Genomic DNA, 12,542 nt, shown 5'->3' on the forward strand with positions numbered 1-12,542 from the left:
TCATTGCACAGGAAGCTCCAGAAGTTTAGATAAATAGTAAATAATTAAGTTTAAATTGGAAAAAAAAAAAAACAAAAACAAACCCACATGCCTAAGCAAGAGTGCATGAGAGCCCTGCTGAGATCAGGCTGCCCTGAGCCTTTTCAACATAGTGTAATCTCAGAGGTTTGCAGCAAGCTGGCAATCTGAGATGAGCTCTTGCCTAATTAGCAGATTTCTTGTTGTGTCTCAGTGGCTGCACTGCAGAGCTTGGCCACCCTCCGCTAATTTGCAATATCTCAAGCTTTAAAACACTTTCTTTCTTTCCAGTTCATTGGGGCCAGCTGGAAAAGCACCTGCCAAGCGGAGAACTCACTTGCAAAGGTTCAAATCCAAAATGAGGCCTGGGACTGAGCAGTTCTGCACCATTGCCTCAATACTTCTTACACCTGGGCTTCTTACTACATGCAAGAGGTGAACCAGGCAGAAATACATATTGCACCCTGCCTGTACAAACAACTGTGGGCTAGCACCAGCATTTTTAATAGGTCTTGCTCTCGTAATTCCCTCACATTTTCTCACTGCAAGGGACGGGTTGGTTACTCCATCTGGTAGCAGGCACTGAGCTCTTCATTTTGTTTAAGTTTTTAGCATTTGGAAAGGCAGCACAATCCTTTGCTAAAACTACCACAAAGTGGGCAACAAAAGCAACTCCCTGGGAGCTTCCCCAGTGACAGACCTCTGCCATAAGCCACAGGTGCAGTGCCCAGGGTCTGCGAGGGCTGAGGACAGGAGAAGCTGTCCACCAGATGTGATCCTGGCTGCAGGAAAGACCCTGACATTGCCTACAGACATGGGTGAATCACAGGTTTCACAGTCCATAGCAGCACACTGGCATGGTAAAATGGGAGAGGTTTCATAAAGATTTGTGACAGAAATATAAACACAGGTATGATTAAGATTGAGATATGAATTAGAATACCTGTCTAAGTACCAAATGACACACGAGGACGAGATTTAAAGGAATGGTTTCTATAGAAAGCGCAGAATACTGCTCCCACTCAGAGCAAGGAATGATTTGTTTCCATTTGCTTCCTGCGCTGTGACACCCAGGAGACCACAAGCAAGGAAGCACAGGAGCTCCCCTCAGCCCAAAGAACACGGGTGCAGCTTACATTGCATCGACTTGCAAGAGAACCGCCCTGTAAACAGAATGAAAAACAATCTTTGTGTCTTGAGCTGAGGGGAACGTTTGTCAGAATTTATAGAGATTTACCAGATGAACTGCTTCTCCTCATCTCCCTGTTCATTTTCTTCCTCTGTTGCCTGATTTCATCCCATGCCTAGACGCCATTATCGTGGATCTACGACAACTCAGCCTAGCTAAAACTCAAGGGCAAAACACTCTGCGGTACTTTAGCGGAGAACACTCCTGCCCTCAGAGCCTGGGCAGCGGCAGGGCGGGCACGGGGCAGCGCCAGGCGCCGTCGCCGCTTCCCGCCCAACGGGCACACCAGCGCGGTGACGGGGAAGAACTACATCTCCCGTCATGCTCCACCCCGACCCACCCACACGTTGCACTGCGGGAGTTGTAGTCCACGGTGGCGGCGCCGCGGAAGTGACTCGGAGGTGCCGGGGTGAGCGGGGGCGTGTTGACTTTCCGGGGACGGCGCTCATGGAGGCTCGGGAGTAGCGAGGCGTCTGAGGGGGTTCGCTGGCCGCCGCCATGTTCGGCTGCCTGGTGGCGGGCAGGCTGGTGAGCGCTGCCCGGGCCCGGGCGGGGCCCTCAACCCGCTCGGGGGCGGGGTGGAGCTGCCGCAGGGCCCCTGGCCCCCCCGGCCCCAGGCAGGGGCCCCGCCTGCCCGGCGCTCGGCTGGCTCCTGCCCTGCGTCCCCACAGGCAGCTGCCTCGTCGAGCGTCCTTGCCGGGAGGCGCTTGCCATTCCCCTGGCAGTGTTGTCTCCTCAGAGACAAGCTGGGAGCTTAAAAGAAGCTTTTTAAGGCTAGATTGTGCCTTGGCTGCAAGGATGTGGCGACTTGGGTAAAGAGGAGGGTATCTTTTGCTCTGGCATTCAGCCATCCTTCTGCTGCCTTTCTCAAGGTCTATTGTATTTCCTATGTGAACAGGTTTCCATGATCCTGGGGTTGTGCCAGCCAGGTGGTCAACAGCCACTTCTTAGTGACTTGGCAACCTCTTCTGCACCCTATTTTCCTCCTACGCACATGGGGAGCGAAGGTATTCTGATCCTGTAGTCCCGGGTGGGATATGTGTTCAGTGCAGGTAGAACAAGACTGTTGTGTCTTTCTGGTAATATTTTTTGCAGTTGTTCTTCTGCTGTGTTTGACTTTTATCTGGCTATTTGCTCTTTAGGCTAGTACGTTCCTCACTTTTTGTTATGTACCACTTTAGGTGTATTTCTGTAAAAGGAAATTCGCAGACAGATGAAGGTGAAAAACGTGTTAATACTAATAAAGGTTTTATTCTCTTTAGGTACAAGCTGCGCCCCAACAAGTGGCTGAAGACAAATTTGTATTTGATTTACCAGACTATGAAAACATCAACCATGTAGTGGTCTTCATGCTGGGAACTATACCATTTCCAGATGGAATGGGAGGATCTGTCTATTTTTGTTACCCAGACCAGAGTGGGATGGCAGTGTGGCAGCTGCTGGGGTTTGTCACTAATGAGAAGCCAAGTGCCATCTTCAAAATTTCTGGTCTCAAATCCGGTAAGACTGGTAGAACATAGCAACCGGTGCAACAGATGCGTTCCTGAATGCATAAGGGATAAACGTGTGAAGGTTGCTTTGAACAAAAAGCTACTTAAAAAGGCAGCGCGCTCTGTGTTTTCAGATAGTGTTGAGCAGATGTACTAAAAGCAGCCTGTCATCTTCATGGAAGTCTGTCTCTGTGTTGCTGTTCCTTGTGAAGTTTGTCTTGTGTGTGGTGTTGATCTGGAAATTCTTCTAAGTAGACTTGATGTGTTTTTGTGCATAGAAGAAAAATAATCCTGTAACTTCCCTACCATGTTTTTAGGTGTTTGTCTAGACATGCCAGCAGCATTTTCTTTCAGCTTCCTCTGCTAAGTGGTTGTATTCTTTGTGGCACAGACAGGTTTTGCAGGGAGCGGAGCCTGGCAGTGATTTCTGACAGCTGGCAATGCCCAGCCGGGGGCAGTTGCTCTATAGAATTGCCCAATAGAGGGTGTCCCCATTGGAAAGCAGCTTTCCAAATGTTTTAGTACTTTTAGCACACTGAGGTGAGTGTATGTGTGTGTATGTGTGTGTGTGTGTCTCTGTGTGCGTGTTAGTATGAGGGGTGTGCTGTGTGCATTATAAAAATGATGAGACATTCCAATGGCACACCTTTGTCGTATGAAAGGGACAGATACATCAGTCAAGCAGCTTAAAGTGTTACAGTGATAAAGTAGTACACATCTTTTGTAGGCTTGGATGTAGTCTACATCTTTAACTCGAATTTCTGTTGATTTAAGCGCTGAGGTTGCTCTGCTAAAATGTATTCATTTATTTATTCATAACATGACGTTCTTTCTTTTGGGTCAGTCCTGAATGTGGCAGTATGGTTGAGATAAGGGCTCTCAAGCTGCGAAGCAAAATGAATTCTGATCATACACATTCCTCAAAAATTTGGGCTTTCTTCAGAAGAAGGAGCACCTTCCAGAATGGTTTGGGGGGATATGGTTTTGTGTATCCCAAAGCTGTGGGGTTGGTGCAACAGTAAAGCATATCACCAGTGCTTTTGGTGGTGTGTATTTCATGCTTGAAAGACTTGCTGGTGTGTGTGCTCGGACAGCTTTGGGGGAAAATGCATTTTCAGATGCTTTTAGCATGATTAGCCGTAATTTCCTGATAAGGGCTGCTCTTAAGGAAGAACTCAGTGACATAGTTGAACACATTTGCAGTGCCTTAAGGCACTGCTGTGCTAGATTTGAGCAGCTGAGAACTCTGCCATTCCCATTGTCTGCAGCTTAGCTCTGACTGTGGACTCAGTCTAAGCTACACAATCTAAGTTTCCATGGACATAAACAATTTTAAGGTGGAGAACACTACGTAACAGAGAGCTGGAATCAGCTCAGAGGGACATTGCTGATACTTGAACTCTGCATTTTGGGTTTAATACCTGGTTGAGAGGACCCAAGGTGTCTCCCTGTGAGCTCCCTGGGAAGCAGTGGTTGTAGCAGAGTTTCATTTGTTTACACATAAAGAAGGGGCTTAGAAGTGCTCCCTGCCTTGGAATTGAAAGGTTTTTATGTTTTCAGTTGTGCCTGAAGGTGTGGTAGAAGTAGAAAACAAACTTTGGACTTGTATTTTGCACCCTTACTGGAAGTAGGTTCACAAGTGGGGTAAGAGTTAGAGCAGAGCCTTTTCCATGACAGGCTTTTCTGCTGTGATGCTGTTTATGCTCTAATATTATGTCTGCATTTGGGGCCTACGCATCAGTAAGGATTTTGTTGTGGTAGGGCTGAAAGGTAAAGGACTCAATCATTGAATTAAGGGTTCAATAAAGGGAAAGAAACAGTGGAAGAATACTTTTCTGGTAGTAGTTCCTCTGTGGTGATGTAATGTGTTGGAGAGTGTAGGGTCTGAATACAAAAACCTGAGCTTGTATTTCAGTACTGATTAACATTCTCTGCATTTGTAAGGTTTGGAATGCTAATTGAAAGAGCCCAGCATGGAAAACATGGAGTGTATTTCTCCTGGTGTAAGGATGGCAATGGATGCTTTTATTTCACACTTTTAGGCAGACATCTTTCCAAGGGCGTGGTTCTGTGGGAGTTCATGGGAAGGAATGTGTTTTTTTTGTATCATGACTGTCTAAAGTAAGCATACATTGTAACAGAGCCTCTTGTTTGAGGATATTATATTTTTATTGAAATGTCAGCCTCTTGCATGAAGATATTACAGACAAAAACTTGTACCAGCTCTGTTGCTGTTGAAATTTTTAATAATGAACTTTATACTTGGTTTCTGATAGCCTGTATTAAGCAAGCATCCATCAACAGCATATGTGAGATCATACAGCAATGGCGTTTCTCAGAAGAGGTTCTAAAGAGCATTTCAGGAGATGAACTCTCTTTTACTTAGCTTGTGTTAAAGTAACATTTTAGTAGGAGTGCTTTACTCATAAGGTAGCACTATATTGCAGTTGTAGGATCTGGACTAAGAAGTAACATTTCATTTGAAAAGGGTGCTGAGTTTGTGAGTGTACTTTCTGTATGGGTTGGCTGTTTGCTTGTTTGTGCCTTGTGTCTCTGCAGAGGAATGATCGAGTTCCTGAGGTCTTCAGTACTGATCTCGGTTCAACTTGTCAGACCGTTTTTGCTGGCTGAGTTTTTGACTAAGTTGGATGTTGCTTTTGATCTCCATCAGCCTTTCTTGCAGCTTAAGATAGTGCTGACTGGTCTGCAGGACAGCTCTTGATTAGCTTTGCTTTCTCCTACTAGTAGGAGGTCAGAGAGTGCTGCAGAAACATTGCCTCTGTGTTAAGAGGGTGCTTGCCTATTGTGTTCCCGCAAACACAGGTGCAGTATTAGTGTTTGTTTACTGATAGCACTCTGGTCCCACAGGCCTTTTCCTGCAGATGCTGACAGAAGAGTACATGATTTAAGTGACTGTCTGTCCTTGTTTGCAGAGACCTTGGCTGAAGCTGGGACTGAAAGTATGGGTTGAGAAAGGTCACAAGTGAGGGCAGAGGGCCGGGATAATGCCTGTGTTTGTGGCATGCAATTGGGGGATGGTTCCTTGTTTTCTTTGTGCCACTTGCAGAGTCAGAGGCCTTTCTGTTCCATGACTATTTCTTTGACCTTTGCTGCTTTTGGTGGGTTTTAGCAGTTCAGATGAGACGTGGGGTTGCCCAGCCAGCCCACCCTGAGTCAGAAGGATCATAAACCAGTGCTCTCTACTTTTTCAGAGCAGGTTCACTAGAAGCTGGCTTTTATGAGTGAATCAAACAACTGCAGCAGTGCTGCATATTTCTTGTTTATCTGCAAGTGCCCAAATGTGAATTAAAAGCTTGGTTCCTGTAGAAAAAGGTTCTGCTGTCTTTCACTCACTGATCGTATTCCCTCTTGAATCCATGTACTTCATAGGGAGCTGTAAAGTCATGTTTTTCTTTTTTTTTTTAAACATTTCCTAATGATCTATTGTGCTTTTTAAATGTACCATTCACACTGTCCCATTTGTTGTGCTTGTGTGTACTTTTGCCTGTGCTTGGACTGTGTTTCTTCTGTATTGTATTTCCTTGGATAGGGAGATCCCTCTGGTGGGAGCTGGGGAACACCTTCTGCAGGAGAAACACGGTGGTTGAAGTTACACAGCCTTTACGTGTGTGCCAAACCTAACGTGTGCTGTTCGTGGTGCTTTCAGGGAAGGGAAGTCAACATCCCTTTGGTGCCATGAACCTCCCACAGACACCAACAGTGGCTCAGATTGGAATCTCAGTGGAACTGCTGGAGAACCTGGCCCAGCAGACTCCTGTTGCAAGTGCTGCTGTGTCATCAGTAGATTCATTCACAGAGGTAGCCTGGACTTTCAGTTTTCAGAAATTCTCTTTCTATGGAAGTCTCAAGAATTGAGCCTCTGAAGCACTAATTGGGAGTGCATAGGGGGGTGCTGCTGGGGATGGTAGTAGGATTGTAAGCAACCTAATAATTGTCAAATCATTTGGTTGGATGCTTTGATACTATGAAATTGCTTTTACTTAAACTGAAAACCTGTCTCCTGTAAAAGACTGGAATTTGCATCCTCAGTGACATGAGGCCAAGAGATTAATTTGTTTCAGTGTCACTCTTCTGTAAAATTATTTATGATACTTCTTATAGGAACAGCTACGACTAAATACATGCAAGAGAGAGTGGATCTTTGGTGATTTGTAGGTGCTGAAACTTCAGAACATAGACTTGCAGGGATGGTCAGAAATTACTCACAAGTTAAGGCAAATGTGGGCATGGATGCATAGAGATATTCAGGTGTACCACTTTCCCTGGAGAAATCCTTCTAATGTTGCTCTGCATAACTACAGGATTATTCCCTTTCCCACAGAAAGATTTTTATTTGTTTTTCCCCAGTACCTTCTCCATGGATCAGGCCTTGGGCTACAACATGCCATTTTTTAACCCAGCCTGTCCATTAGTTTGAACCTCTGGAAATCCTCAGCCAGCTCTGGCAGTTAGTTGGCAGTCTAACAGCAGTCCAAGGCAAGCTAGACCTGCATAGTGGGTCTTGATTTCCTTAACACTGATGGCTCTGGCATTTTCTTCTAACATTTCAGCAGTTGGTGAGGCTTTTCTTCAGGCCTTTTGTACTTTCTCGCTTTCCTTCCAAGTGCTTGCTGAGGGAGACTGGTAATTGTACAGTAATCTTGATACTGTAGCTGATGTTCTTTGGCAGTTTATACACACTGTAGCTCCAAATAGGTAATGTTTCTTGCAGAAAGTTACCATGACTAGGCGTTGACCAACAGCTATTTTTTGTATACTACAATTAATAGAGCTTTTCTGGAGTGGTGAGGGACAAAGGACACCTAAATAATATTTCTGATTCCACCAATTTTCATTATAGCAGTAGTTAAGTTACGAGGAATAACGTGCCATATCAGGTCATTTGCAAGGTGGCTCATGGATTTTTCTGGCAGTAGTATTTAAAGAAAAAAAAAACAAATTTTTACAAAATGTTATTTTCAGTTAAGTGAATTTTTCTGTTAAAGAAGGAGCAGCATCTAACTCTGAGCATCTTAACTGAAATTGTAATTGCCTTCAAGGAATACAGTTGTCCCAAAGGGTGAGGTACTATGTACTCGTACAGAGAAAATCTGAGGTCAAAGTGGAAGGAAACCTTTGAGGGAGTAAATTGCAGTGGAAGGGCATATATGACTGGGAGAATATTTGTGAATAACTAATGGCTTTCATTTAATATTTGACATCAGTTCTTTGGAACTGCTACATCATAGCAATAAGAGTATTTTTTAATGGCAAAATCATATGTTGGAACCCTAAGTTAAGGAGCTGCTCTCCGATTACATTTCTAGTAAGTTTTATGAAGAATTATGATTGAATATGTATTTTTTTAATGTGTATAAACATATATAAAAAAGAAGTAGGACAAAACCATAGAGTTCTGCATGTGAGTGGGGTGAGGTTGAGGGTAGGGTTCTGGGATATGATTTCTTCTGCCCCTTTTGTGAGGGGAGAGCACAAGATTGTGCATTTATTAACTCAGGCTCTGTTTTTCTGTATCATTTCACTGTCTGTGAAATTTTCTATATGAAAATTCCTTGTTCTCCCTTCAAAAGAAGTCATAACTTAAAAAAAAAAAAAAAAAGAATAGAGGAAATAAGGAGGTACCGTAGACTTGTATATTTGTAGACTGGCTGGGAATGTCCTACAGCCTCATCCCCTGCACACAGGGCTTGCTATTTCGTGGCCTCTCTCTCACTTTTTTCTCTCCTAGTCCTACAGCCTAGGAGTGCCCTGTGCATCCTTTAGGTGTTTTCCCCACAATGTCTTGTAGTAAAAGATGCCAGGACAGCAGCCTTTCTGTGGGGAATGCTAAAGGAAATTGCCCTGTCACTGGAGTCTGATGAGTTGTAAATCGATTGCAGACTCTTCCAATCATTTAACAAGTCTTTTTCTGGGAGCTGGAATGGCAGCTTTGGCCCAGTCTGGAGTTCTAATTATTCAGTTTGGAGAGAGGGACAGCTCTTGTCACTGCATCACTTCTTTGTCACAAACAGGATGAAGTTGAGCAGGAGAAGGCAAGTGAAGATTCTTACAATGATTTCTGGATGCCAGATGGATCTGAGGGCAAGACTGAAGCTTAGGATGTTTTGATCATTGTCTCTAGACCTACTACATCCACCTTCCCACTGTGTTTTAAATGACAATGCTAAAATTACTTCATGTAGGAGCTGTATATCTGTTAAGCTTTTGCACAAAAGTTCAAACTGGAGAAAGAACTTCCTTAAAATATCTATTCTTTTTCTTTTTCAGTTCACTCAGAAGATGTTGGATAACTTCTATAACTTTGCTTCCTCGTTTGCTGTTACTCAGGCACAGATGACCCCAAATCCTTCTGAAGCTTTCATTCCTGCAAATGTAGTTCTGAAATGGTAATGGCAGTGATCTCTAGTAACAAATGTGGTTTTTTTCCTAGGCATTAGACCATCATTTCTAAGCACTGAACTATTGTCATGGTATTCAGTGAGATGATGCAGAAGTGTATAAAATTGTTGTTGTTTATTTCTAGTATAGAGAAGTCCTGCCCACTGTTCTTATATTTATTTGTCAGCTCCTTTTTTTTTTTTTTTTTTTTTTTTGTTAGAAAAGTGCTATGCAACCAGTGAAACTTTTTTGGTTCTAAAAAGGTTGCCTTTGGCATATGTGCATTTGCACTGTGTTGCTGATAATGCAAATGCTCTGGAGTGGTGGGAAGACAGAGCATACGTATACTTGTCAATTTATGCTTATTTATTTTACTTGGTCTCTTCCTAGACATAGTTCCAGCATAGTTGCCTTAATTAGGAATATGTGAGAAGTGATGAAATCATGTTACTAGTTGACCTGGTTCTGTCACCAAGATCCTTGAGTGTAAATACACAAGTCCCTCTGGGAGCTGTTTTCCAGGGACTGATTTAGTAACTGTCTGGGGATAGCCTATGTAGTCTGGAGATAAATTGTGAACTGCAGGCAAACCTTTAGGTTATCTGAAAATGTCTTTCCTATCAGTTTGGCTTCATTTTTCAATCAGTGTTTGAGACTATCTGAATACAGTTTTATCATTAGTAAGATCTCATGAATATGCAAGCAGTTGATGAGAGCCATATGTATTATTTGGGAGTGTAATTTGATGTAGATGCCTTGTGTTTAGAAGGCAAACTACAAACTCTATGAACTGTATGTGGGTAGGGTCTCTGATGTGAATGGTCAGTGACTGGGTGAGGCTGAGTTGGTTTAAACCCTTCAGTCTTTTCTCATTTAAGCTGGGCTATGAACTATGATGTATAGGAGAACATTTTGTGGTTTCCTTTGTTTCATTGGCAGTACCTTTTGATTCCTTACATTTTGCGTTTATGAGGATTAAAAGGGGGATTTCACCTTTTGTGGCTCAAAGCCTATAGACTTCTCTATTTTTGTTTTTCTTCTTTCTAGAAAGGCACAGAAATTTTATATTGTCTCTTTCTTCACTGTGTGTCAACAGTGAATTCTGATGCTGTTTGTTTATGGTTTGCTTTGTTTTGTGAATATGGAAGGTGAAATTAGGACAACACATTTGCATTATGTGTTAAAGAATTACATTTCCCCATTTGATTTTACTAAAACATTACCATCCAGCCTCAGATTGATATAGTCATTCATGATTTCCTAGCTCAAAAAATGTTATGCATAAAACAGCCACTTATAATTCATAGACTTGTTTAGGTTAGAACAGACCATTCATCTCCTGCTGCCAAGTGCACCACAAACCCAGGGCCAATAAAACATGTCCACATGTCTTTTAAACACCACCAAGGACAGTGGCACCCCCACTTCCAGTGACAACTCCCTTCAGTGAAGAAAATTTTCCTCATGTGTAATCTAAATTAATTTAGAATTTTACTAAGCTTGAATGAGTCTCCTCTGGGATACTGCTTTAATGAAATTCATCTTGGTGAAATACACAAGTCTAACTGCAAATATTTTAGATATGCAAGTGGATTTGTGATTTACTAATTTCCTGGTGTGAAGTAGGTGTAATTTATCATGTTCTCTGCATAGACTAAATTATTTGTACCCTTTTTTAAAAACACAATTTTATATACAGCAGCTGTTATTTTTGGTTGGTTTTTTATTTTTCTAGGTATGAAAACTTCCAGAGACGTCTGACACAGAACCCTCTCTTTTGGAAAACATAAGCTTAAATTCTGCCATTTGGAGTTACTTCTAAAGTGTTATTTGAAAGATGCATCAAGTAACTCTACTGAAGATTTTCAGGGGGGAGGAGGGGAAAAACCCAAACAACGATTAGTCTAAATAGACAAACTAGTAACTTTTATATTACTCTTGAACAGTATTTAAAATTAAAATCAATGAAAATGACTACTCTGCATGTTGGTTTATTTAATTGAAGTGCTTGGCTGCAACAAGAAATCGGTGTTCCATGTAGAAATACTTCTTTGAAACTGCATTTAAAGTGGAAAAAAATTACAAGATGAAAAATGGCAGCACTGTGTCATACTTGTGTGGTGATTTGGGGTGTTGTACACAAACTGAACGCAGATTTTTCTTTCTTTACCTCATGTGAAGGGTAATCAAGCAACTGTGAATATGCTGATGGTTTTCCTGCTGGTACTTGCACTGTAAGTTCTTCCACTTTGTGTGGAACAGTTCTTCCACTATTCCTGTCCCCAGCTCACATAAATGGTACAGCAGTATTTCCCTCTTTGGCAGTAAGACATTATTGAGCTTAATCTTGGAGTACCTGTCTTTAACTTTTCCTGTATGAAAATGTAATGAAGAGGAATCTTTGGGAACTTTGGCTATGCTAGAAGAATTATTGCCAGTAATAAGAGAGTAAAATCTTGTTTGTCTTAGAAACAGATGTGGGGTGTCTGATAATGCTGTCTAGGTTACTGGTACCAAAGGCTGTCACATTTGTTCATAAATCCATAGGATTTTGGGGTGGTCTGAGTGGTTCTCACAACCAGTGGAGTTTCTGCTAGTGCCACACATAACCAGGTATCTCATAGGTAAGCTCCAGCTGGCCCATCTGTTCACTAGATTAGCTTGATCAGAAATACTATTTTGAGCAATAGATCTTGCTTTTGTAAGTTACTTTCTGTAACCAAGGACTAAGACTTGTTCCCAAACCACTGGCATGAAAATGAAAGTATTTACTAGTTTCATCGACTGGGGAATGAAGCCTTTAAGGAGTCCTTTATCAAGTCAAGTCAGCCTTAGGTACACTTGTCCTGAGAACGGAAACTCAGTCCTTCGAATGTGCTCAATGACACCCTATGTCCTTTCTGCCTCAGCTTAAAATGGACTCTTCCCTTGCATAAAAGCGGAGGGACTCAAGGAGTAAAAGGAATGAGCTCAGTCTGGGGCCCTGAAGAAGAGGAAAACAGACTGATGAAACCCAGGAAAGCTGTTGTAAGAACAGCTTTTGAAAAGTAAAACTATCTCTCCCCCAGGTAATTTACGGAACAAAGCTCAGGGTTATTTCCTAGAAGCCATGGCACAGATGCAAGACCTGAAAAATTTAGGTTGCCTGCTTGACTAAAGCCTTAATTTTATTAAAGACACATGTGTAGGCCAAATGTTTGTAGAAAAGCAGCAATGAAGGAACTTAGCAGAGGCCCAGGCTGAAGTCCCTCACCAGAATGGGTCATTAGGATCATTCTGTGTGACCTGTCAAATTCTGCTGTAGGATGTGGTAGTTTTGTCACACAGGTGGTAGATGCCTCACATAGCTGATGATAGAAGTGGATCAGATGAGACAAGAGGAACTAAATGGAAGTTGGGAGTGGTCATTGCTCAGCTTCTCACACATCTAAGGAAGGATCTAGCTG

General features: G+C 42.5%; 1 protein-coding gene across 4 annotated transcripts; it reads left to right on the forward strand.

Annotated features, from left to right (window-relative positions):
- The first annotated feature begins 1,611 nt into the window (after positions 1-1,611).
- HIKESHI (heat shock protein nuclear import factor hikeshi) lies at positions 1,612-11,441 on the forward strand. 4 transcript variants are annotated; one of them, XM_038149727.1, is made up of 6 exons: positions 1,619-1,735; positions 2,106-2,214; positions 2,470-2,707; positions 6,365-6,516; positions 8,986-9,104; positions 10,832-11,441. In XM_038149727.1, the coding sequence occupies exons 3-6, from the start codon at positions 2,557-2,559 to the stop codon at positions 10,884-10,886; spliced, it is 477 nt and encodes a 158-aa protein (XP_038005655.1). In that variant the 5' UTR covers positions 1,619-1,735; positions 2,106-2,214; positions 2,470-2,556; the 3' UTR covers positions 10,887-11,441. The 4 variants fall into 4 exon arrangements, with proteins under 4 accessions (XP_038005646.1, XP_038005655.1, XP_038005665.1 ...); XM_038149737.1 differs by lacking the exon at positions 1,619-1,735 and adding an exon at positions 1,749-2,019; XM_038149718.1 differs by lacking the exon at positions 2,106-2,214 and having other exon boundaries at positions 1,612-1,735.
- Positions 11,442-12,542: the final 1,101 nt, after the last annotated feature.

This window comes from Motacilla alba, chromosome 1 (assembly GCF_015832195.1).
Source record: "Motacilla alba alba isolate MOTALB_02 chromosome 1, Motacilla_alba_V1.0_pri, whole genome shotgun sequence".
NCBI classification, from domain to species: domain Eukaryota; kingdom Metazoa; phylum Chordata; class Aves; order Passeriformes; family Motacillidae; genus Motacilla; species Motacilla alba.

Bases quoted from the DNA above. Each gene is read 5' to 3' on its own strand.
- HIKESHI (XM_038149718.1), top strand. From the start codon at position 1,706: ATGTTCGGCTGCCTGGTGGCGGGCAGGCTG. The intron at 1,736-2,469 runs GTGAGCGCTGCC...TATTCTCTTTAG, and splicing joins GCCTGGTGGCGGGCAGGCTG to GTACAAGCTGCGCCCCAACA. The intron at 6,517-8,985 runs GTAGCCTGGACT...TTTCTTTTTCAG, and splicing joins CAGTAGATTCATTCACAGAG to TTCACTCAGAAGATGTTGGA.